The sequence below is a fragment of the Centropristis striata genome, chromosome 21 (genome assembly GCF_030273125.1).
Source record: "Centropristis striata isolate RG_2023a ecotype Rhode Island chromosome 21, C.striata_1.0, whole genome shotgun sequence".
Taxonomy (NCBI): domain Eukaryota; kingdom Metazoa; phylum Chordata; class Actinopteri; order Perciformes; family Serranidae; genus Centropristis; species Centropristis striata.
This window is the reverse complement of record NC_081537.1, coordinates 12017263-12035201: the sequence shown is the minus strand read 5'-3', so window position 1 is coordinate 12035201 and position 17939 is coordinate 12017263. Positions and strand designations below refer to the sequence as shown.

At 41.2% G+C, this 17939-nt stretch overlaps 2 protein-coding genes across 3 annotated transcripts in view; both read right to left on the bottom strand.

The window, feature by feature from the left end:
* Window positions 1-1192: 1192 nt before the first annotated feature.
* Window positions 1193-9668, bottom strand: LOC131959833 (putative protein MSS51 homolog, mitochondrial). Its single transcript, XM_059325049.1, has 6 exons — window positions 9511-9668; window positions 9265-9414; window positions 7157-7281; window positions 6268-6831; window positions 2714-2807; window positions 1193-1621 (listed from the first exon to the last, which is right to left on the bottom strand). The coding sequence occupies exons 1-6, from the start codon at window positions 9666-9668 to the stop codon at window positions 1414-1416; spliced, it is 1299 nt and encodes a 432-aa protein (XP_059181032.1). The 3' UTR covers window positions 1193-1413.
* A 4000-nt stretch (window positions 9669-13668) lies between these two features.
* Window positions 13669-17939, bottom strand: part of capn15 (calpain 15) — a 53986-nt gene continuing 49715 nt past the window's right edge. For both annotated transcript variants that reach the window (XM_059324609.1, XM_059324608.1), the window contains exon 12: window positions 13669-17866. In XM_059324609.1, the coding sequence (XP_059180592.1) occupies window positions 17689-17866 (178 nt within the window). In that variant the 3' untranslated portion in view covers window positions 13669-17688. The remainder of the gene's footprint in view (window positions 17867-17939) is intronic.

Here is a 17939-nt window from a genome sequence, read left to right as displayed (position 1 = left end):
TGGGTGGGAGAGGTTACATCTCTTTGTGGCCATTGTGCATCTTTTTTTCTTTTTTAGCTTTTTGCAATTATTTTGCTTTCTTTCCTGTTGTCATTTTGTGTTTGACTTTCCTACAAGAAATGTTCTGAACTTCAAACAGAGGCTCGGTTCCGGTCCCGCTCTAGTCCATGCATGTGATCACTGTAGAGCCCTGAAGCCCACTATTACAACGCTACCTTCACTTTGACTATGCTACCTCCTTCTCCCCACTAGAGAGCAGTGTCATACTGTAAAGACAGAGTGCAGAGAATTTTCCCTCCCTATGACGCCAAACAAGGGATACACACAGACAGAGGTGTAATGGCGTGTTTAACACATTAGTCATCAGTGTTATGATTCATCATTATTAATTATTTTCACACATTAATCTAATAAACAGCAGACAACTTCCTTTTTTTTTATTTTTTTCAGGTAGCAGGATTGCCACACAAACATTGCTTAAATCTGCCTCATCACTTGTCTACTGCTACATTATGGAACAATCAGTGTGACTGCATCAACAATAAAAGAGAGCGCATAAACCAACTGCATTAACTTCACAAAAAGTAGGTCTAGGAGTAGTTTTGTAGTTGTGGAATGGCATTTTTAAAACTGCAAGAGGCAAAAGCACAATACAATGCAACCCATATATCAGGCCTGCAAAAGATGATTGTCAGGCCTGTGGTTCATGCTGTGTTTTGGATTGCATTGTAGTGTTACAGTTATCAACCCTTAATAGAACTGAAAACAATTTTCAAACAAATCCTGCATGGCTTTTTTCTATATTGTAAAGAGCTATTGAAAAGGCTTATTGCTTATGGAGGCAGAACACAGACTCGCCATTCAGAGTCCAGCAACAGCTAGAAACAGAATCACAAGGAGAAAAATAAACCAAATTCAGGCTCTGTTCTACTGTATAATTTATTTAGGTGTAATTTTAGATCACTGTGTTACATTAGTATGCATATGATCTGATTTCATGCAGCTATTGTGAGATTTGGGAATACGTCTAGCCGCAGAACGAATTACAGGGAGCCGTCGAATGATGACTGAACTGATTTTGGCCTCATTACATATGAACGCCCATGACTCTTTGTATTCAGCTACCTCAGGGCACTGACACAGCACAAACCTTTGTACCTCGCTGGTGCCCTCAGGTGTCACCATACTACCTAATAAGCTTTGAGTGATTCCTGTAATCTGTCTCAGTAATTCATTATTTCAGTGTGTCTGGTGCACTATTGCAGTAGTAAAGTGGCACCACAGCTTAGCAAATGCTCTAAAAGGCTGCAGGAAGTCCCCCCCAAAGACTTCAGGAAATTCCCAAATCCTCTTTTAAAACCTTTAAAGGGATGCACTTCCCAAACAGCCTTTGATTTTCCACAGAATGGCCTCTTAATTGTCCGACCCAGGCCCCTCTAACTCTTCTTGAGGCAGCAGTCCCTGGAAACAGATGTAGTGAGAGTTGCAGTAGACCGGGGTTGTGTTGGGGCAAGACTGGACCATCTCTGGTTTCTGTGAGGTGAATGGATTGGGTCCGCTGTCTTTTATGTGCATCTCCAACTGCAAGAGGATCTGGAGCGAGCTCTTGAGCTCCATCTCACTGTGGAGACAAAGAAATAGCCAAGGAATCAATTAGCTGTTTTATTGTCCACATGAGAGACCGAGGAGAGATTAAACACTTCGCAGACTTATTTTAAGATCCGCCCACAAGAAAACAGTTTGAGAGAAAACACACAGGAACAGCATCACCAGAAGAGAAGGACCACAACATCAATAACTTTGCTATATCATCAAGTTAGAGTCCACAGGGGGAGTTTGCTGAGAGTGCCTGCAGCAGAAGAAATAAATCTTTTCTTAAACTTGGCCTTTGTACAAACAGGAGAGTGGTATTTGCCACCAGAGGGTAGGAGTGTGAAGTGTGGAAGGAGTGCTGTGATCTGGGCTGTGGGCTACGATAAGTGCACTGAGACTGAGGACTGCAGTGATGGGGTCAGGTCGGGAGTAGCGATGATATGTGGGTTAATCAATGTGTCATAGAGGTGACTAGGGTGTCATAGTTCAATAGTTTTGGATGGCAGAGGGCGTACAAAATGAGTTTAACATATTTACTATTGCTCAAAGGACAATTGGATGTTATTCTCACTGCTATAAAATGTGAAAAAAGTGTGTGTGTGTGTGTGTGTGTGTGTGTGTGTGTGTGCTTGTTGCGTGTCCCAAGAACAAGAACTAAGCGGGGTGAGGCAGCTTTCAGTTATTCTGCTCCTCACCTGTGGAACAAACTACCTGTAGATCTGAGGTCTGCCCAAACGCTCAGCTCCTTTAAATCAGGACTAAAAACACTATTGTTTACTGCAGCGTACTCTTAACTTTAACACTTATCTGCTGTACTCTACTGCCCTTACTTTTTAACTACGAAATGTTTGACTTGTGCTTTTTATTATTTGATCTATTTTCTTATCCTGCTGTATCTTATTTTATCTTATTTATATTTTTATTTCTATTTCCCTGTTTTAATTGACTGTTTTTACTGTTTTCAATTGTGTCTTGCTGTTTTAATGTGGATGTAAAGCACTTTGAATTACCTTGTGTTGAATTGTGCTATACAAATAAACTTGCCTTGCCTTGCCTTGCCTTGTGTGTGTGTGTGTGTGTGTGTGCGTGCTTGTGTCAGATTTACAGTAACGTGACTCACCTGTACATAGTGTAGAAGGTCGGGATGTTATAATCTCTGAGCAGCAGAAGTGTGGGCAGCCAACCTTCTAAATGACCCTGGTTAGCGTGGAACCCTATGTTAAAAACACACATGTAAGAGAAACATGATAAAGCCCTCAAATATACACAGAAAAAAGTAAAATGTAAAAATGCATTCTTACATTCTTACAGAAATTGATTTTTCTATGTTGATCCTCAAGGTCTCAGTCTGAATGTGGTATTTTGGAGGGATTTTTGATCAGTTCTTTCATCTGTGTAACATATTGTATCAACCCAAAAATTACTGCAACAACTCGTGAGACATAATTGAACATAGGAATTGCTTTAAGGGAAGACACTACAGGTGGACCGCATCATTTTTTTACTTATATACTATATTACCATGAAAGTTTGGTTTCTGAAAAGTTATGTTTAGATATGCAAATGAGGTGTTAGCTCATTAAATCTGCGCTAATTTGCTGTCCAGGACATAAATCTGAACATTGGATAAAGCAAATTTCAAAGTTATTATTTTATTTTGTTGACATATAAGTGAAAAAGTTTTTTACTGAAGGTAGTTGGGATATCTCCTGTTATCATTTCATAAATCAGAAATGACTGTCAAAGGCCATACATTTCTAGTTATGTTAAAATAAATAAATGTTATGTAAATAAGAGTATGAATGATGATATAGATAAACCCTTCAGAAAATAGTTAGGAATTATCTGACTTTGAGATTTATAGATTTATGGCTCAGAGCATGAGAAAAAACTCACTTTGAGAAAACAACCTTAAAAGATTTCATACATTCTTAATGGAAGTGACTATTCAAAGAAAAAAATATTGAATCTAATTCACAGCAACAACAATATAGAACATGTAAAACACATAATATTGTGCAGGAGAGTGGGAGCTTTTTTTTAACAATGCCTGTGATGGCGAGGTTAAGACCACGTTCACAGTACGACACTTTGCAACACTAACTAAGTGAATTAAGGAGAAATCTACAGGCGCAAATGGATCAAATACAGTAAAATATACAACTAAATGTTTGTTTTGGATGTTTTCTTTACACTATTCTGAAAGAAGACATGTTATGGGGAAAAAATAGTCCAAAACCTCAAAATAAACCAATGCTTAAAAAAACATTTCTGCCTGTTGTGCCTCGTCTTTCACATGATGTGACCCCGATAGGTCCCCTGTTCCCCACCCCCCAATCCACCATACAAGGGGGTGGAATGTTAAAGGGTTAATTTAGAAAAAGCAACTCTTGCAACATACATAGCTCCCTGACTTAGTCAGCTAAATGACACTGACACTGGAAAACACTCTCTGTTTCTCACCATGCAAGTCATTGAGTGACAGGGGGAAAGGTCTTTTTCCCCAGCGAGGTGAAGATTGAACAGATTACGCTTGATTAGTCTCCAGCCGGCCATGTGTCACTCTCTCGTTAGCTCGAATATGTTTCCTTCTGTACGTGTCACCGACAGTCAGCCAAATTATCAGTCGATATAACAATGTTACTCTTGCTCCAAACAAGCTGACCTCATTTTGAAACTTCAGCTGGACTGGAAACGGCTTGTACGAACTCAGCCAAGCACCACAGGAGCTGAAAATTTGGGACAATCCAATGCAGCAGTGTGCCGATATTGATGCTGTGTTGGATTTCATAATCCTTCAGCATATTAACTGACAGATGTCACTTTCCCCTGACTCTGGTTTACATCAATGGGGTTTTTTTTTCTAAGCAGCAGGGTGGTGTGGTGAAAAGCTTGCCCTTCAACCAGATGACTGAAGTTCAAGCCACCATGACAGCAAATACTGTGAATCCATCCAGCTTTAGTGTCCTTGAGTGAGACAAAACCAGGCAGCAAACAAAGAATTCCTCTGTGCTGATCAATAAAGTCTCACATTATTAGTTTGTCCAAAAGAATGATGTAATCAGGGAGGAAATTTTAATCCACATCTAGGAAAAACTATGTATGATATGAAGTTATTAGAGCGTCAGATGTTCGGCACGTTACTGCTGTGTGTATACTGGCTGTAAGAGAGTTGAGGGGCCCACAGCAAGCCACAGTGGCAGAGAGTTGTAAGGCCCGTGATACTAACACACAGATGGTATCATGTTATCCGCCGCCTGCCACATCTTTCTGGGGAACTTATACTGCAGAAAGAGAGGATTTTGATTTGAATAATGCATGCCATGATACGAACATCCCCGAGGTTACACTTCTCATCATGATAAAACATTTAACAGGGAGTAAGCATTTAGGCGTTTAGACCTTCAGGAGATAAGGTGACAAAGAGACGGCGCAGACTGACTGTTAATGAGTGCAATTATTTTCTGGCTCCAGTGCGAATTTGTACCATATGGTGGATAAAGTTGCTGTTGATGGTTATAGACTTGTCGTATCTGGAAAAAATAAGTTTTAGAAGTATGAAAATCCAGTTTATTTCATACAGGAAATGTCTTTTGTCATGGGTCTTTGTATGGATGGCATTACTTAGCCAGCATCCATCTCCTCCTGTGTGAGATGACAGTTGACATCACCCTCCGTCTCTTATTCTCTAAGGTCAAAGCCTGCTTTTTTTTTTACTGCTTTCTAGCAGCCTTTTCCTCTCTCATTCTCTTTGTGACTTTCACACACCTTCCTTTTTATTCCTTTCGTCACGCCGCCTGCTCCCCTATCGCTTAAACAGTGTCATAATGCAGTGCTCTGCCAGCTTTGCACTAGGAAACGCAGCCAGGCACTCAGGCAGTTTACTCGCAGGATGACTGATTCCTGTATATTTAGCTCCAGTGGAGCCTGCGGTGATAACTGAGCCAGGGGTTCTGGGTGCCGGTTGGGATGAAGCTTTACTGGTGCTTTGCAGGTCAAAGGGTCAGAGAACAGATTCAGTACAAGAGCTTAGGTGGTGTAGGGTAATAGTGGCACTTTAATGAGGTAGTTACCTGTGAGAGTTAATGGCGAATGTCTTTCAGCCAAACATGCTTTTTGCGAAGTGGAGAAAAAGTAGCAGTCGTCTTTTGTATTTCTAAAGTAAAAAATCGAAACAAAAGAATGTAAGGTGTGAGATTGTTTAAGATCAACAATTTTTCAAACGAACGGGGCTCGCAATGTTCTTCAGAGTGAATCCAAAGGGAGCTTTTCTAAAGGGCAGCTTACCGACAGTTTGCTGAGTCCAGCAATCAGAAGCCAAACTCTTTCCCAGCTGCTCCCATTAATCACCCAAATCCCCAATAAAAGCCTGGTGCTAATGAATAGGCCAGATCTAGTGAGTTACACAGTCTCCTGCTTGCTCTGTTCTCTCAAAGAGGTAATTGTCAAATGAGCATAAAGGGAGACAAGTCACTGGTTCTCCAAGACAGCTGACCACTTAAGCTGAGCAGTTTCTATTTATAGCAGCACTGATCATTATGTTCTTTACCGTTTGATTTAAAAGCATTTTGACGTAAAAGCCTCCTTTCAGCCAGACCTGTCAGGAGAATTTATTGGCTGTACAATCACATGTCTGACTTTTTTCATGTTTGGCAGGACGTTGGATGTACATACCAGGATGAAATCCAACCACCAAATCTGGCTTGGCCGCTTCCTCTTTTTCCACCACGTCCTCCCAAAACTGGTGGTAGAGGGCCTTGTAGGCGCTGATGAAGACCCTCTGCCTTGGGCCGAACGCCTTGAGAGGAGGTCTTACAATGGGGCTGTCCGCCACCTCTGGTCCCACCATGACTACCTCTATGCCCTGGTGCCCGGGGAACATGTTGTTCAGCTCATCATAGTCTGTCAGTCTGGCTCCCATGGTCTCAGTGTGAGATGCTCCTGCTATGTGAATAGTGAGTGGTTTAGAGTATGGGTCAAGGCCAAAGTGTCGCATGGCCATTCCAACTGCGAGAACTCGAGAAAGGAACTCGCTCTGAATCCGCCATAAAGACTGTCTCAGGTCAGAGTCTTCTGGCCTTGGCCTGCTAACGTTCGTCCAAAGTGTTGTCATGTTGGCTCCAGACATGATGGCGTCCATTTGCGGTGTGAGGTTCCCCTGCATTGGAAGCCAGTCGTCCCAGTTCCTCACCTCAGCAGCTGACTTGGACCACTTCTCAGTGGGGACCGGGAGATCTCCTGTGTGGGTGGCACAACATTTATGGTGGATTTACAAATATGAGGACATGGATCAGTGTCAAGTCTGCCTGGCAAGTTTACATGGTGTTTGAAAAGCAATCAGAGAGACTCAAAGGCTGAAGAAGTTTAATTAAAATTTCAAAAACGCACCAGTTTTGCACTGTGACTTTCTGTCAGTTTTTGTCTCTCAGGCATTTAATTTCTGCAGCTCAACTTTAAAATATGCCATCTCATTAATGATGATGAATGATTTTTTTGTGTTTTGTGAACTCAAACAGCTACCAAGGCGTTTCAATTTCAACAGCACCACCTTTTTATTTCTCACCAGTGAACATCAGCCACTCCACGAGTCTGTCAATGGCCACCAGGCGCAGCTTCTTGCAGACCTTTTTATGCTGAGGCCAGTCCTTTTTTTGACAGTCCTTGGTGCAGTAGTACACATTCAAGCACCTGGGAGAGAAAAGCAATGCATAGAAATTAAACAGTCAGTTGAATGATGCAAGGCACAGAAGTTAAACTAGTTTCAAAATTGTACACCCACTCCACTTTATATCCCCAAACAAGAACTGTTTTTAGCCATGCTAATGGCATGTCTGTGAAGACTCTCAGTCATGCAGGTCATGGTTATCCAAGGAGGATTCAGTGTTGATGTTTCACCTCTAAAGGGGCTTCTTTATTTCTGTTTTGGTCTCCTGCACATGAGCAGAACGGAGCTGGAATGGGGCTATCTATAAGCTAACGATCGAGTTAGTAAGCAAGTGTCATCCATTATTCAAAATGAATTAGATAGATACACTTTTAAGGCACTTTGCATTAGTTTAACTCTTCAAGTCCAAAGCAAATGAGCAAATACCTGGAAAACTAATAACATTTTCATCAAATTGAGCTGTAGTTTGTGTTTACTGCTAGTTAGTAAATGTTAGCATGCTAACATATTAACTAAGAGGTTTTGCATTGTAAACGTTTTACATCGTAAACATTTGCTAGCTCAATCATTGTCAGCATGTTAGCATGCTGACATTAGCATTAGCTCAAAGCACTGCTATGCAGCCTCACATCAATTATGAACATGTCTCCCTAAGATGAAATGTGGAGGAACTGTAAATCATAACCTGTATATCAGTAAATTAATTACCTCTTAAAGTATTTACACTTACCAAATAGCACTGCTATTAAGTACCTAACCAGCTGTGGAACATTATTAACTCTTTAATGGGTATATCAGTTGAAACCATGGGTTGAAACATATATGGAGAGCCTCTTTATATTTAGGTGATCCGATAGAATATCTGGTTTGTGCCAGGACATAAATAGCAACATACATGTATATACAACCCGTGTTTTTATTACACTTCCTCATTCAGTTTCATTGGTAAACTCTGAAGATGAATTCTGTCCTGTTTTAGGGCGACAGCTGGCAAAAACAGCCGCTGCAGTTAGAGGCTGGGATTTATTACTGATTATACGACCTCTTTGTGCAGATGTGGGCATTTCTGTTGTCACACAGTTTAAGTGGCAAGGTAATGTGTTGGATTAGAGGTCTGACAGCCAGCGCCAGTTGGTACTCTGGGAGACTATATTACTTTACCTTGCAATCATTTGCAGCCTTCGAGGCACTGGCATTTACATAAAATCATTTATCAGCCTACGTGTTCTGTCATGGCACACTTTGGGCGTACTAATCCCGCAAAGGAGGCTTGCAAGTGGACAAAGTGAAACAAAACAAGAAGAGGAAACACGGGTGCCCTTGAAAAGTAAAATACCGCAGAGATGGATCTGCTGTAAGAGCACTAAGTAGATAAATGTGAATCTGAATGAGAGTGAAAAAGGTGATGAAAAGTCGAAAGCAGGCGCTGAACAATTGGTGTTAATTGTCAAATGTCAAAGGTCTTGAAGGTTTTACTCGTCAGCACTATGGTTTATTATGTGCTGCTACTGGTAACCTTATGGAGAGGGGCAGTAGCAGCTGAGAATTTTAAGGGAACATGCATCCAAAGAGACAGTGTGTTAATGTCTCTGTGAATCAGAGGGAAAGCAAGAGAGCCAGAAGAAAAATGAAGCAGAAAAACAATGAGGCAGCACACCGTACTGTTCCACTTTTTCTCAATACACTCCTTAAAATACACCCTGTGCTGTGACATTACAGTATGAAGTGCATTAAGCTTCTCTTAATAAGCTGCTGAGCTGCAGATGAAACACAATCAGGGGGCTTAGCTATATTTGCCATTGGCTAATGTCCACCTCTGCAGAGCTGTCCACACCCTGGTGGCCTATCATTCTGTCGCTGATACAACAGCAACTGGTAATGCTTCACACATGACAACAATACAAAACCAATGTCCCAACTGGGTGATGATGGTGTAGGTTTCAATTGCCTTAAATATTCTGATTGTCAACAATGATTAAGTGTTAATGCTAGTATATACCACTCACTTGACGCAGCGTTTCAGGCTCTGACCCTCGCCAAGATGCGCTGGGAGTTTGTTGCAGCTGGCGCAGAACTCAAAGGTCTCCTCCATCTTCTTGAACATCTCTTTGTAGTTGCGGAACGCAATTCCTTTAGTCTTTCCCTCAACGGCAGCCCTTATTGAAACAGGACAGTTATAAACTAACCAAAGTCTAGAAAATCAAACAAAAAAACTAACAAGACAGCTGGGCTTACAGATTAGTATTTTTTACCTGTATTCTCCGTAGTCTTTCATGTTGAGCTTGTCGAGAATCACCTTCGAGAGCCCAGGAACACCAGAGTCCATAGAATGAAAGCCGGACAGGACCGAAAAGACGCTGTCAATCCTTGGAGTGTCAGGCTGTGTGAGTGCAGGGATCTGAGACGCCATGTTGTGGCCTCCAATTTCTTCTGAAAGAGGAATGACGCATTAAATGAAACTGAAATGAAATGAAATTAAACTAAAGGCCCCATATTGTCAGAAGTGTCTTTTTTTAAATTATTAAGCAAGTCTAGGTACTACATATATACTGTAGTAGTCAAAATAAGACTTCTGTAAGGTTGTGATGTTACAATTATACTATATATAAGTAGAAAGTGGTATTACAGAGCTGTTACAGTCATTCCCCAGCTGCAATGACAGTGCAGAGAGCGCAGATGCTGAAAATTCGGTAGCTTTGACCAATCAGAGCAGACTGGGCTATTTCAGAATGCAGGCTTAAAGAGACAGGACTTAAAACAGAGGGTGTATAGAGAGAGGAAATTAATTGACATATTTTTGTAGGTAAACTCGGTTGTTAGCATGGCCATGTGGTCTATTGAGAATTCACCTATGGGATTTTTGCTTCAAACACGACAAGAGGCTACAAGGTGGACTAGTGAGAGTTCTCGTCCGGTTCCGGTGTGATGACGTTTAATGTCCCAGACAACCACTAAGGACATATAAAAACTTAAAAATTCACAAGTGGGGGGATTTATGTTGTACAACAAAACACGTTGTACACCATATTTCAGGCATCTAACCACCAACTCATTCAACCCATTGAGTTTGAGAGGATAGACCCCAGGGCGCTAAATTACTTACTTTCTGTTTAATAACTTATTTCTGTGGTGCCCTATACAGGTATATTAAGACAGACCCTTTGAGAAAAATAATGTGTTTTTTTTTAACATGCTCTTGCAGAAATTCCTCTGTAGAAACGCTTCGTTTTAAACCCTTTAAGCCCTTGTCTTGAAAAAGCCTGGTTTGCTCTGATTGGACAGTGTTTCTGCGCTGTCATTGCAGCTGGGCAATGTCTGTAATGGCACACTTTCTACGTATTATATTATAGTATAGTTGTGACATCACAACCTTACAGACTTATTTGAAGGCTTTGTCTTTCTGATGCTTTCACAGTGTTTACATAGCTACTAGACCTGCTTTATAATGGGAAAAAGAAATGGAAATCTTACTTTCACTCATCTTTCACTTAAACTGATTAAATTCACAGTTACCTGAAACACCATCAACACAGCCTGTCCTTGACATACTTAAAGATCAAATCCATCATTTTACAAGTTTATGTGTGCTTACTGACAGACACAAAGCAGATTCAGTCGGATGTGAAGGGACAGGGGACCCCCCACCCCTCCACCCCAACAAGTGGGGTTGGAAATGTTGACTCTGGTGGAAGGACATGCAGTCCCAAGCTCACAGAGGTATTTGTTCTATGCGCCCTGACAACCAAGTAGCACACTGCACTGACACAACAAAGATTTTCGCTGCTATTAGAAGACTCCAGACAGGGTTTGAAATGCTGCTCTTGATAATACATCACTGCTGCCAAGGTGCACAAAAGCTATTTTCGAACTGACGATAACATTTTGAAAAAAATATATCCACGAAGTGCAGATTCACACGTGTGACTTTTTCAAGGATAGGAGCTTTTCACAGAGCAGCAGTGGCAATGCATAGAGAGACTGTATACATTCCTATGCACAAGGGTGACATAGGTATCTCATGGTGTGAAGTTCACACACACTACAGACCTTTTAAAGTACACTCATAAACTATAGCGTGACAGATCTGATGACAGAAGCCGCCATGATCCTCGAGGATCACCCAGATTCTCTGACAGGCCGATGCTACTTCAGACATGTTCTTCGAGCCATTAACCCGCTGCCCTTGACGTCCTTGCATGTCACATGACTCATTTATTTGGCATGATGTGAGGGAATAAGAGGGGCGAGAAATGTGATCATCTGGAGCTTGCATTCCCAGTAGCTTACGTAGCTCCTTCAATCTTTCTTTAGATTTGAATAACATCCAATAAAATCATGTATCCGGGATACTTTTATTCTGCTTGTTTTTAAAGTAAAACAGTACCTTAACCCTATAAAGCCAAGTGTATCATATTTGATACACAAGTTTTTGAGACCTTTACATCATCAGTGTGATATTATTTTCCTGAAAAACCTGACGTGTTGAAAAAAACAACAACCGAGCAACAAATTGCACAAAAATACAAGATATAGCAAAAATGATATGCAGGTTCCACTGGTGGATCAGTCATTGCTGCGTGAAAACTTCATATCAGCAGATGTATGAAGTTGGATTATATGGAAAAAAATATTTTGCATGTTTGAGGAAAATGTTAAAAGAAAGTAAAGCCTTAAAAGGTTAAAAGTGTTGGGTTTTATATGTTTTTGTTAGTTCAAGAAAAACAAACTGTGAGCAACAAATTGCACAAAAAGAACGGATGTATCAAATATGATACAAATTAGAATCATATATGCCTATTGTTTTTGGATTTTTTTTTAAATTATCTGTCAGCAGGTTCGATAAACACTCAAGTTAAAAAAAAAAAAAAAAATTCTGGCAATTATTTAATGGTTCAGGCTTTATAGGGTTAACCTGGTCTTGAAGAGACGCCAAACTCTTGAAAAGCTTGCAGCAGTGAAACTCCATTCTCTACTCTATACTTAACTTTCACAATAAATGCTTTACTTTATCACTCTGAGACACTGTTGTACTGCTCCAGTTTTTACACGAAAACAACTTTCCCTCTACTTCGAGGAACTCTGTATCTTTTCAATTTCATACCAAGTGTTGCTGGGGAATGATTTAGCCTTATCATGTCTGCAGACAAAATTGAAAGGCCTATATCTAATTAGCTCCTTCATATCTACGGAGCACCAGGGAGGCACAGGGTTGGAAATGAACAGATTTCCCATGAGAGGGCAGGTTTTTTGTGTTGTTGCTAGTCTCCCTTCACAACATCTGACCGTGAGACTGTTACGTTTTTAGCATGCAAAGTCCATCCGCTGACTATCTGGCCACAGCATTATTACATTTTCAGCCTACTTTGCTGTCCAGAATAAGTATGACAGATATTTGAGCAGTCGTACCTTTGGTTCCAGGTGAGCCGAGTGTCTTCTAGGAGTTTCCTTGGTAGAAGAAAGTGATTGACAGCTTCTTATGCTGGATGTCACACCTTCACTGTGTCTCTGCCGGGGTCGTAATGAACTTACCACCACAGAGTTTTGCTGAAGTTGGGGAAGCAGCCAGGGGGGGTTGGGGACTGTAAAGTGCTCCTGGCATCTGAGGTTACTGGTGGGAGGGGTGGGGGAGTCGGATGAGTTGGGGAGAGACATGAAGGGGAAGATGGGCAGCCAAGGACGAGAGGAGCGAGACATTTTTAGAAAAAGAAGGGTGGGGAGGAGGAGGTTTGGGAGGAGAGGAGGAGACTGAAACAGGGAGAGGACACATAAACACATAAACCAGTGAGACATACTCCAAAACATCTCAGTCTGCTGGGAAGAGTTTAGAGACGAGAAAAGGCACATCACAGCAGGAAATAAAGAGCAAAAAGATTACTGGAATCAATAATAGTGCCGTAAAAACAAGAGTACATGGAAATTATTAAAAAAAACATTTTTGTCTATAATGCAATGGAACATATTCATAATGCAGCTTATAGCCCTATATACTTAAATTTAAAGGCACTAGGCATAAATATTCATGATGCTTCAAATCAATAATCGTAACACATTAAAAAAACATTATGACTTATGAGGTCAAGTATAATAATTTGCTGATTATTCAATTAATTTTATGCAAAGATTATAGTGTATTATAAATAAAATGCGTGCCATATGCCTTAACAAAGCCAAAATGATTAAAAAATTAAATATTTAAAAGCTTAGTGATGCACAAAGGTTAAATATTTGAAACTTGAAAGCTTTAACTTCCCTATTATAATTGATCATACATAATACAATATAATACAAAAGCTTGAACAGCAAAAAAAACAAAAACAAATGTTACTGTGAGTCGAACCTTAAAAAAGCCTTTGTTACTGTAAAAGGAAGTGTGTAAAAACAAAAAAAAACAATGTCCGGAATAATGACAATTGTTGTCTTAATTTAAAAAAATTTATTTGGTCCATCAGAACCTGAGATTGAAAATTAAACATACATGTTTGTACACATATACTCATATTCCCCTCCCAGAAAAGATCAATAAAATATATATCACATTCATCAGAATTCCATTTTTTTCAGCATTAGGTTTAATTTTTTTGTTTCTACTATCATACTTTCATTTTTTTTACAAGTTTAAAAGGGTCATTTATTTTTTTTTCTCATTTTCTATCTTATGTGTGGCTTTAGGGTTGCAGTCTGTACAATTTACAACGAGGGAACCAGACGAAGGAGGAGAGAAAAAGGCGTTGTGTTGGCTGATCTGTCAATGACCAGCTCTTCTCGGGGTGTGGCGTCTCCGGCAGCAGGGGGCGCCACTGACGCACAGAAAAGTCACCACCACAACTTCACAGAAGAGGAGTAGGTTCATAGGACACCAGCAAGAGCCAAAAATGACAATTATGACAAAAAAAACATTGTATAAAACAAAAACAATCTCATGTAAATGTAAAGTGATCCAGCGGTGACACTGAATTTTGAGGTGCCTTTTCATTGCAGGTGTTTCAGTGCAGTTTTTTTCTTGTCAAGCTAATCCCTCAGGGCTCAAAAAAGCCATAAAATTATCACATTCCTTTATCTGTCATACATCAGTCCAGTATTCAGCATTAATCATTTGACAACAGGCCTGCAAATCACTTATACAAATAAATTAAAACCCACAGCTGCTCGGCTGCGAACCACACACACTCACACAGGGCAGACAGACATCTGAAAGTGGTCATTACACATTATGTTTCTTTGGAAAACATATTTACAGTTACTTCAGCTTCAGGTTTCATAATTGAAACATTACACTGCTGTAGTAGTTTTCTTATGAGCTGTCCTGAAGACATCCTGGAGTACGGCCCGTGAGTCGTGGCTGTGCAGAAGTAAGACTGCAAGCCTACGGGACACAGTGCTGCTGTTTACCATCAACGCTACTAACAGAAGAGACAATGTGGTCACCGTGATGATGCATGACCTTTCAGCTTAGCAGTTCACTGCAAATCCAAAATAGTGTTATTTATCAATCTAGGTTGTTTTGTGAGTTGCTGAGTATTGGAGATATGAGCCATAAAGACGTTTGCCTTCTCTTGAACATGATGAACCTAGGTGGCATTGGTCTTGTGGTGCTTCAAGCTCCAAAAGATTCATTTTAACAGCAATATCTCTTTCCAGAAATCAAGACCTGGCAACTCAAAATAATCTACATACCTTGTTATGAGCGGTTTCATGTAGGAGCTATTTTCTTTCTATTATTTTTTAATTACTACTGTATCAATGAGCGGAAGGAATCGGCATCTACTCATCAATGAGGTCCTCCTCAGCTGACCTCATGTGTAGTATCAAACTATATTCCTTCTGAGCCGTGATACGGTTGGCGGGTGTAGCTCTGTAGAAAGGAAAGAGTTTCTACATGAAAATTTTCACACAAGGTATGTGGATTATCTTCATTAACAAGGTCATGGTTTTTGGATCAAGATATGAGGTGTTTTCGGACAAGAGGAACTTTTTCATAGTTCTAAGAAATACCCTATTTATTGTGTCCACAGCGCAACTACTAGGGATGACTAGGCAGTCCTTAGAAGCACGTTTTGAGGGACTTTTAGCTCCTGTTTCAGTACCAGAAGAAGAGGAACCATACGTGTCTTAAGTATACAGCGGATGCCTAAAGGTATGTTCAAAAAAACAGCCAATGCAGCACCAGAATCTATAACCATTTTTAAAAACCTGTTAGCCGTGTAAACAATAAACATCACAAAACACAAACTAGTTCTTCAGCATTCCCGTTGGCGGTGCAAATGCAAACAGGAAAAAAAAGGCCTTGAAGGTGTGTAGTTCTCAGAGGAAAACTCCTACTATTGTTGAGCTGTTAAGAAAAAAATACCAGTGCCATTTGTTACATTATATTGAAGAGAAGGCAGATGTCTTTATGGCTGATACCTCAAACTCTGCAGGCACACAAAAATAATCTAGATTTATAAACAGAACTACAGGTAATAGAAAAAAAACTGTACTTTTTATTTTAAAGTGTCCCTGTAAGTCCTGAACAGACTCAACTCATGTGGGAACTTTATTGTTTAGACGTATTCTGGTCTAGACATCAAAACCTAGCATTTGTTATTTATGAGTGCTTCAGCAATTCTGCTTAACAGCTTTCAAGTTTCTCCCCACGTCACGACACATCAGTAAGACATCAACTCTGACTTGAAAAGAAGTCTCCCACTTCATCCCGTTACTATAGTACCGCGTTAATCTTCCCCCTCTCTGTTAAAACAACTATGTTGCCATGGTGAGGACTGAAGGATACTCAGTGAAGCAGGGGTAATGGCTTTGACACTGGAAAAATTGCAACGAACGAGCGGGTGGGGCTCTGCGAGACGACCTACGTAAAAACAGCTGGAGGCAACCCATCCTCTGAAACGACGCAGCCCAAACTAAACTATTTTCTGTGTCACAACATGTCTCAGGGGTCCCATCTCTCTCTTGTTAAGTGTGCACACAGTCTGACAAAATGGTAATTTGTTATTACACGAGGACTCCGTGCTGTCGCTGATGTTTCGGTTGCTTTATTCTTGAGGGAGGACGGCCCAGATGCTCGCGCTGCACCCAAGCAAACAGAAATGGTCCCCTGACCTCCCAAAGTAAACTCGGCAGCTCGTCGTAAGAGCTCCCCTATGGCAAACTGACTGTTCAAACAGCAACCAGCTCCTCTGGTACTACCTAAGTACACCAAAGTGTAAATCAGAAATACTGGCAAAGTGTGAGAAACAGATACTCACTGACCTTCAGTACCAAAAAAAAATCAAATTTTCAAAAGAGTGTAAAAACGTCTAGAGGGGGGAAGTTGCTCCTCAAGTGTGAATTTAAGTGTGACAATATAAAGTGAAAGCCAGTGAGCCCAAGGGGTAAACTACAAAGCCGGTCATGTAATGACTCGCCTCCAGCGTTTAGACCCCAAACTGAGACTGAAAAAGAATGAAAGTAAGTAAGAGGAAGGATAAAAAAAGAGGTACAGGGGTTATTTCTGTCAGAAAAAAAGCCAAAATTGAATGTTGCTAATTCTATTATGTGATAAAAACCTCTCTACAGCACAGCTTGGCTCGTGAGTGTTTACCGAAAGACGATCCGGGCCTCGTACACCTGCCACAACATCAGCTTGAGGTTTTGCTTGACTCCAGCTTACTCTACAAGTCATGGGTTTGGTCCTGAGCTAGAGAGAGCGCTACACAGCACTGCGGTGACGATGGAGAGTGGGGACAGACAGTACTGGATGAATGATGGCTTTTCCTACAACCTCAAAAACACAAATATGGACAAGACGAGTATAAAACAAGTAAGACTGACGTTTATCGTCTTGAATAACAAACAAAACATGTATGACTATGAGAAAAAGTAGAATATGGGTTTGGCTCATTAAGTACCGTACTGAAGTCTCCGGCTTTGTTAGCTGTCCTTGTGGACCACATAGTGTCTGATCGCTGCGGGTGATTGGCTCATAGTTTGTGGGCCGGAAAATGGCTCAGTAGTTACGGCACTCCACCCTGACTTCTGTGAGCAGGGTCGTCTCCAAGCATTCGAAACTCAGGGATGACATCCGCGTACAGCGCTCGTACCAAAAAAAAACATCCAGGGTTTTTAAGTAGTCTGAACTGGATGCTGTTAGGTGGAAAAATTGTTTTGTGAGTAAGTACAGGTCACTCCATGTGGCCCGCTTCCCTCATTTCATCCTGACATGGCACGTCCACTTGGCAAGGGAGCGAGCGCGCGTGGGCCGGATGAAAGCATTTATGGAGCATTACGAGGACAGCACATAACTGCTGCCCATTTATGCTTTACATTCAGGTGTGTGTTCATCCACAAAGACGCACAAATACACGTCTTCCTCCACACACCACTTGCCCTCCCTTGCCTGGTTTTCCAGTGGTCTGACAGTTGGTTGTGTGTGTGCGTGAGATAGGGGGCGGTGGTCATAGTGGCCGGGGCCGGTGCAAGCCATCAATGTCCGGGGTGAGTTGGGGGCTGTGGGTAGCCTTGGTCGGGGTCCAGTCTCCCAGAGAGGCCTGGGCTGCCTTGCGGTGAGCCAGGCGGTGGGTGATGGAGAAGCCTGCGTTTCCTTCCAGCTGTGAAAGCACCACCAGCACCTGCCTGCAGGGGGACACAGATAGTGTTAGGGAAAAACATGGCTCCAGTTTAAGGCCTTTTCTAGCTTTAGTTAAGG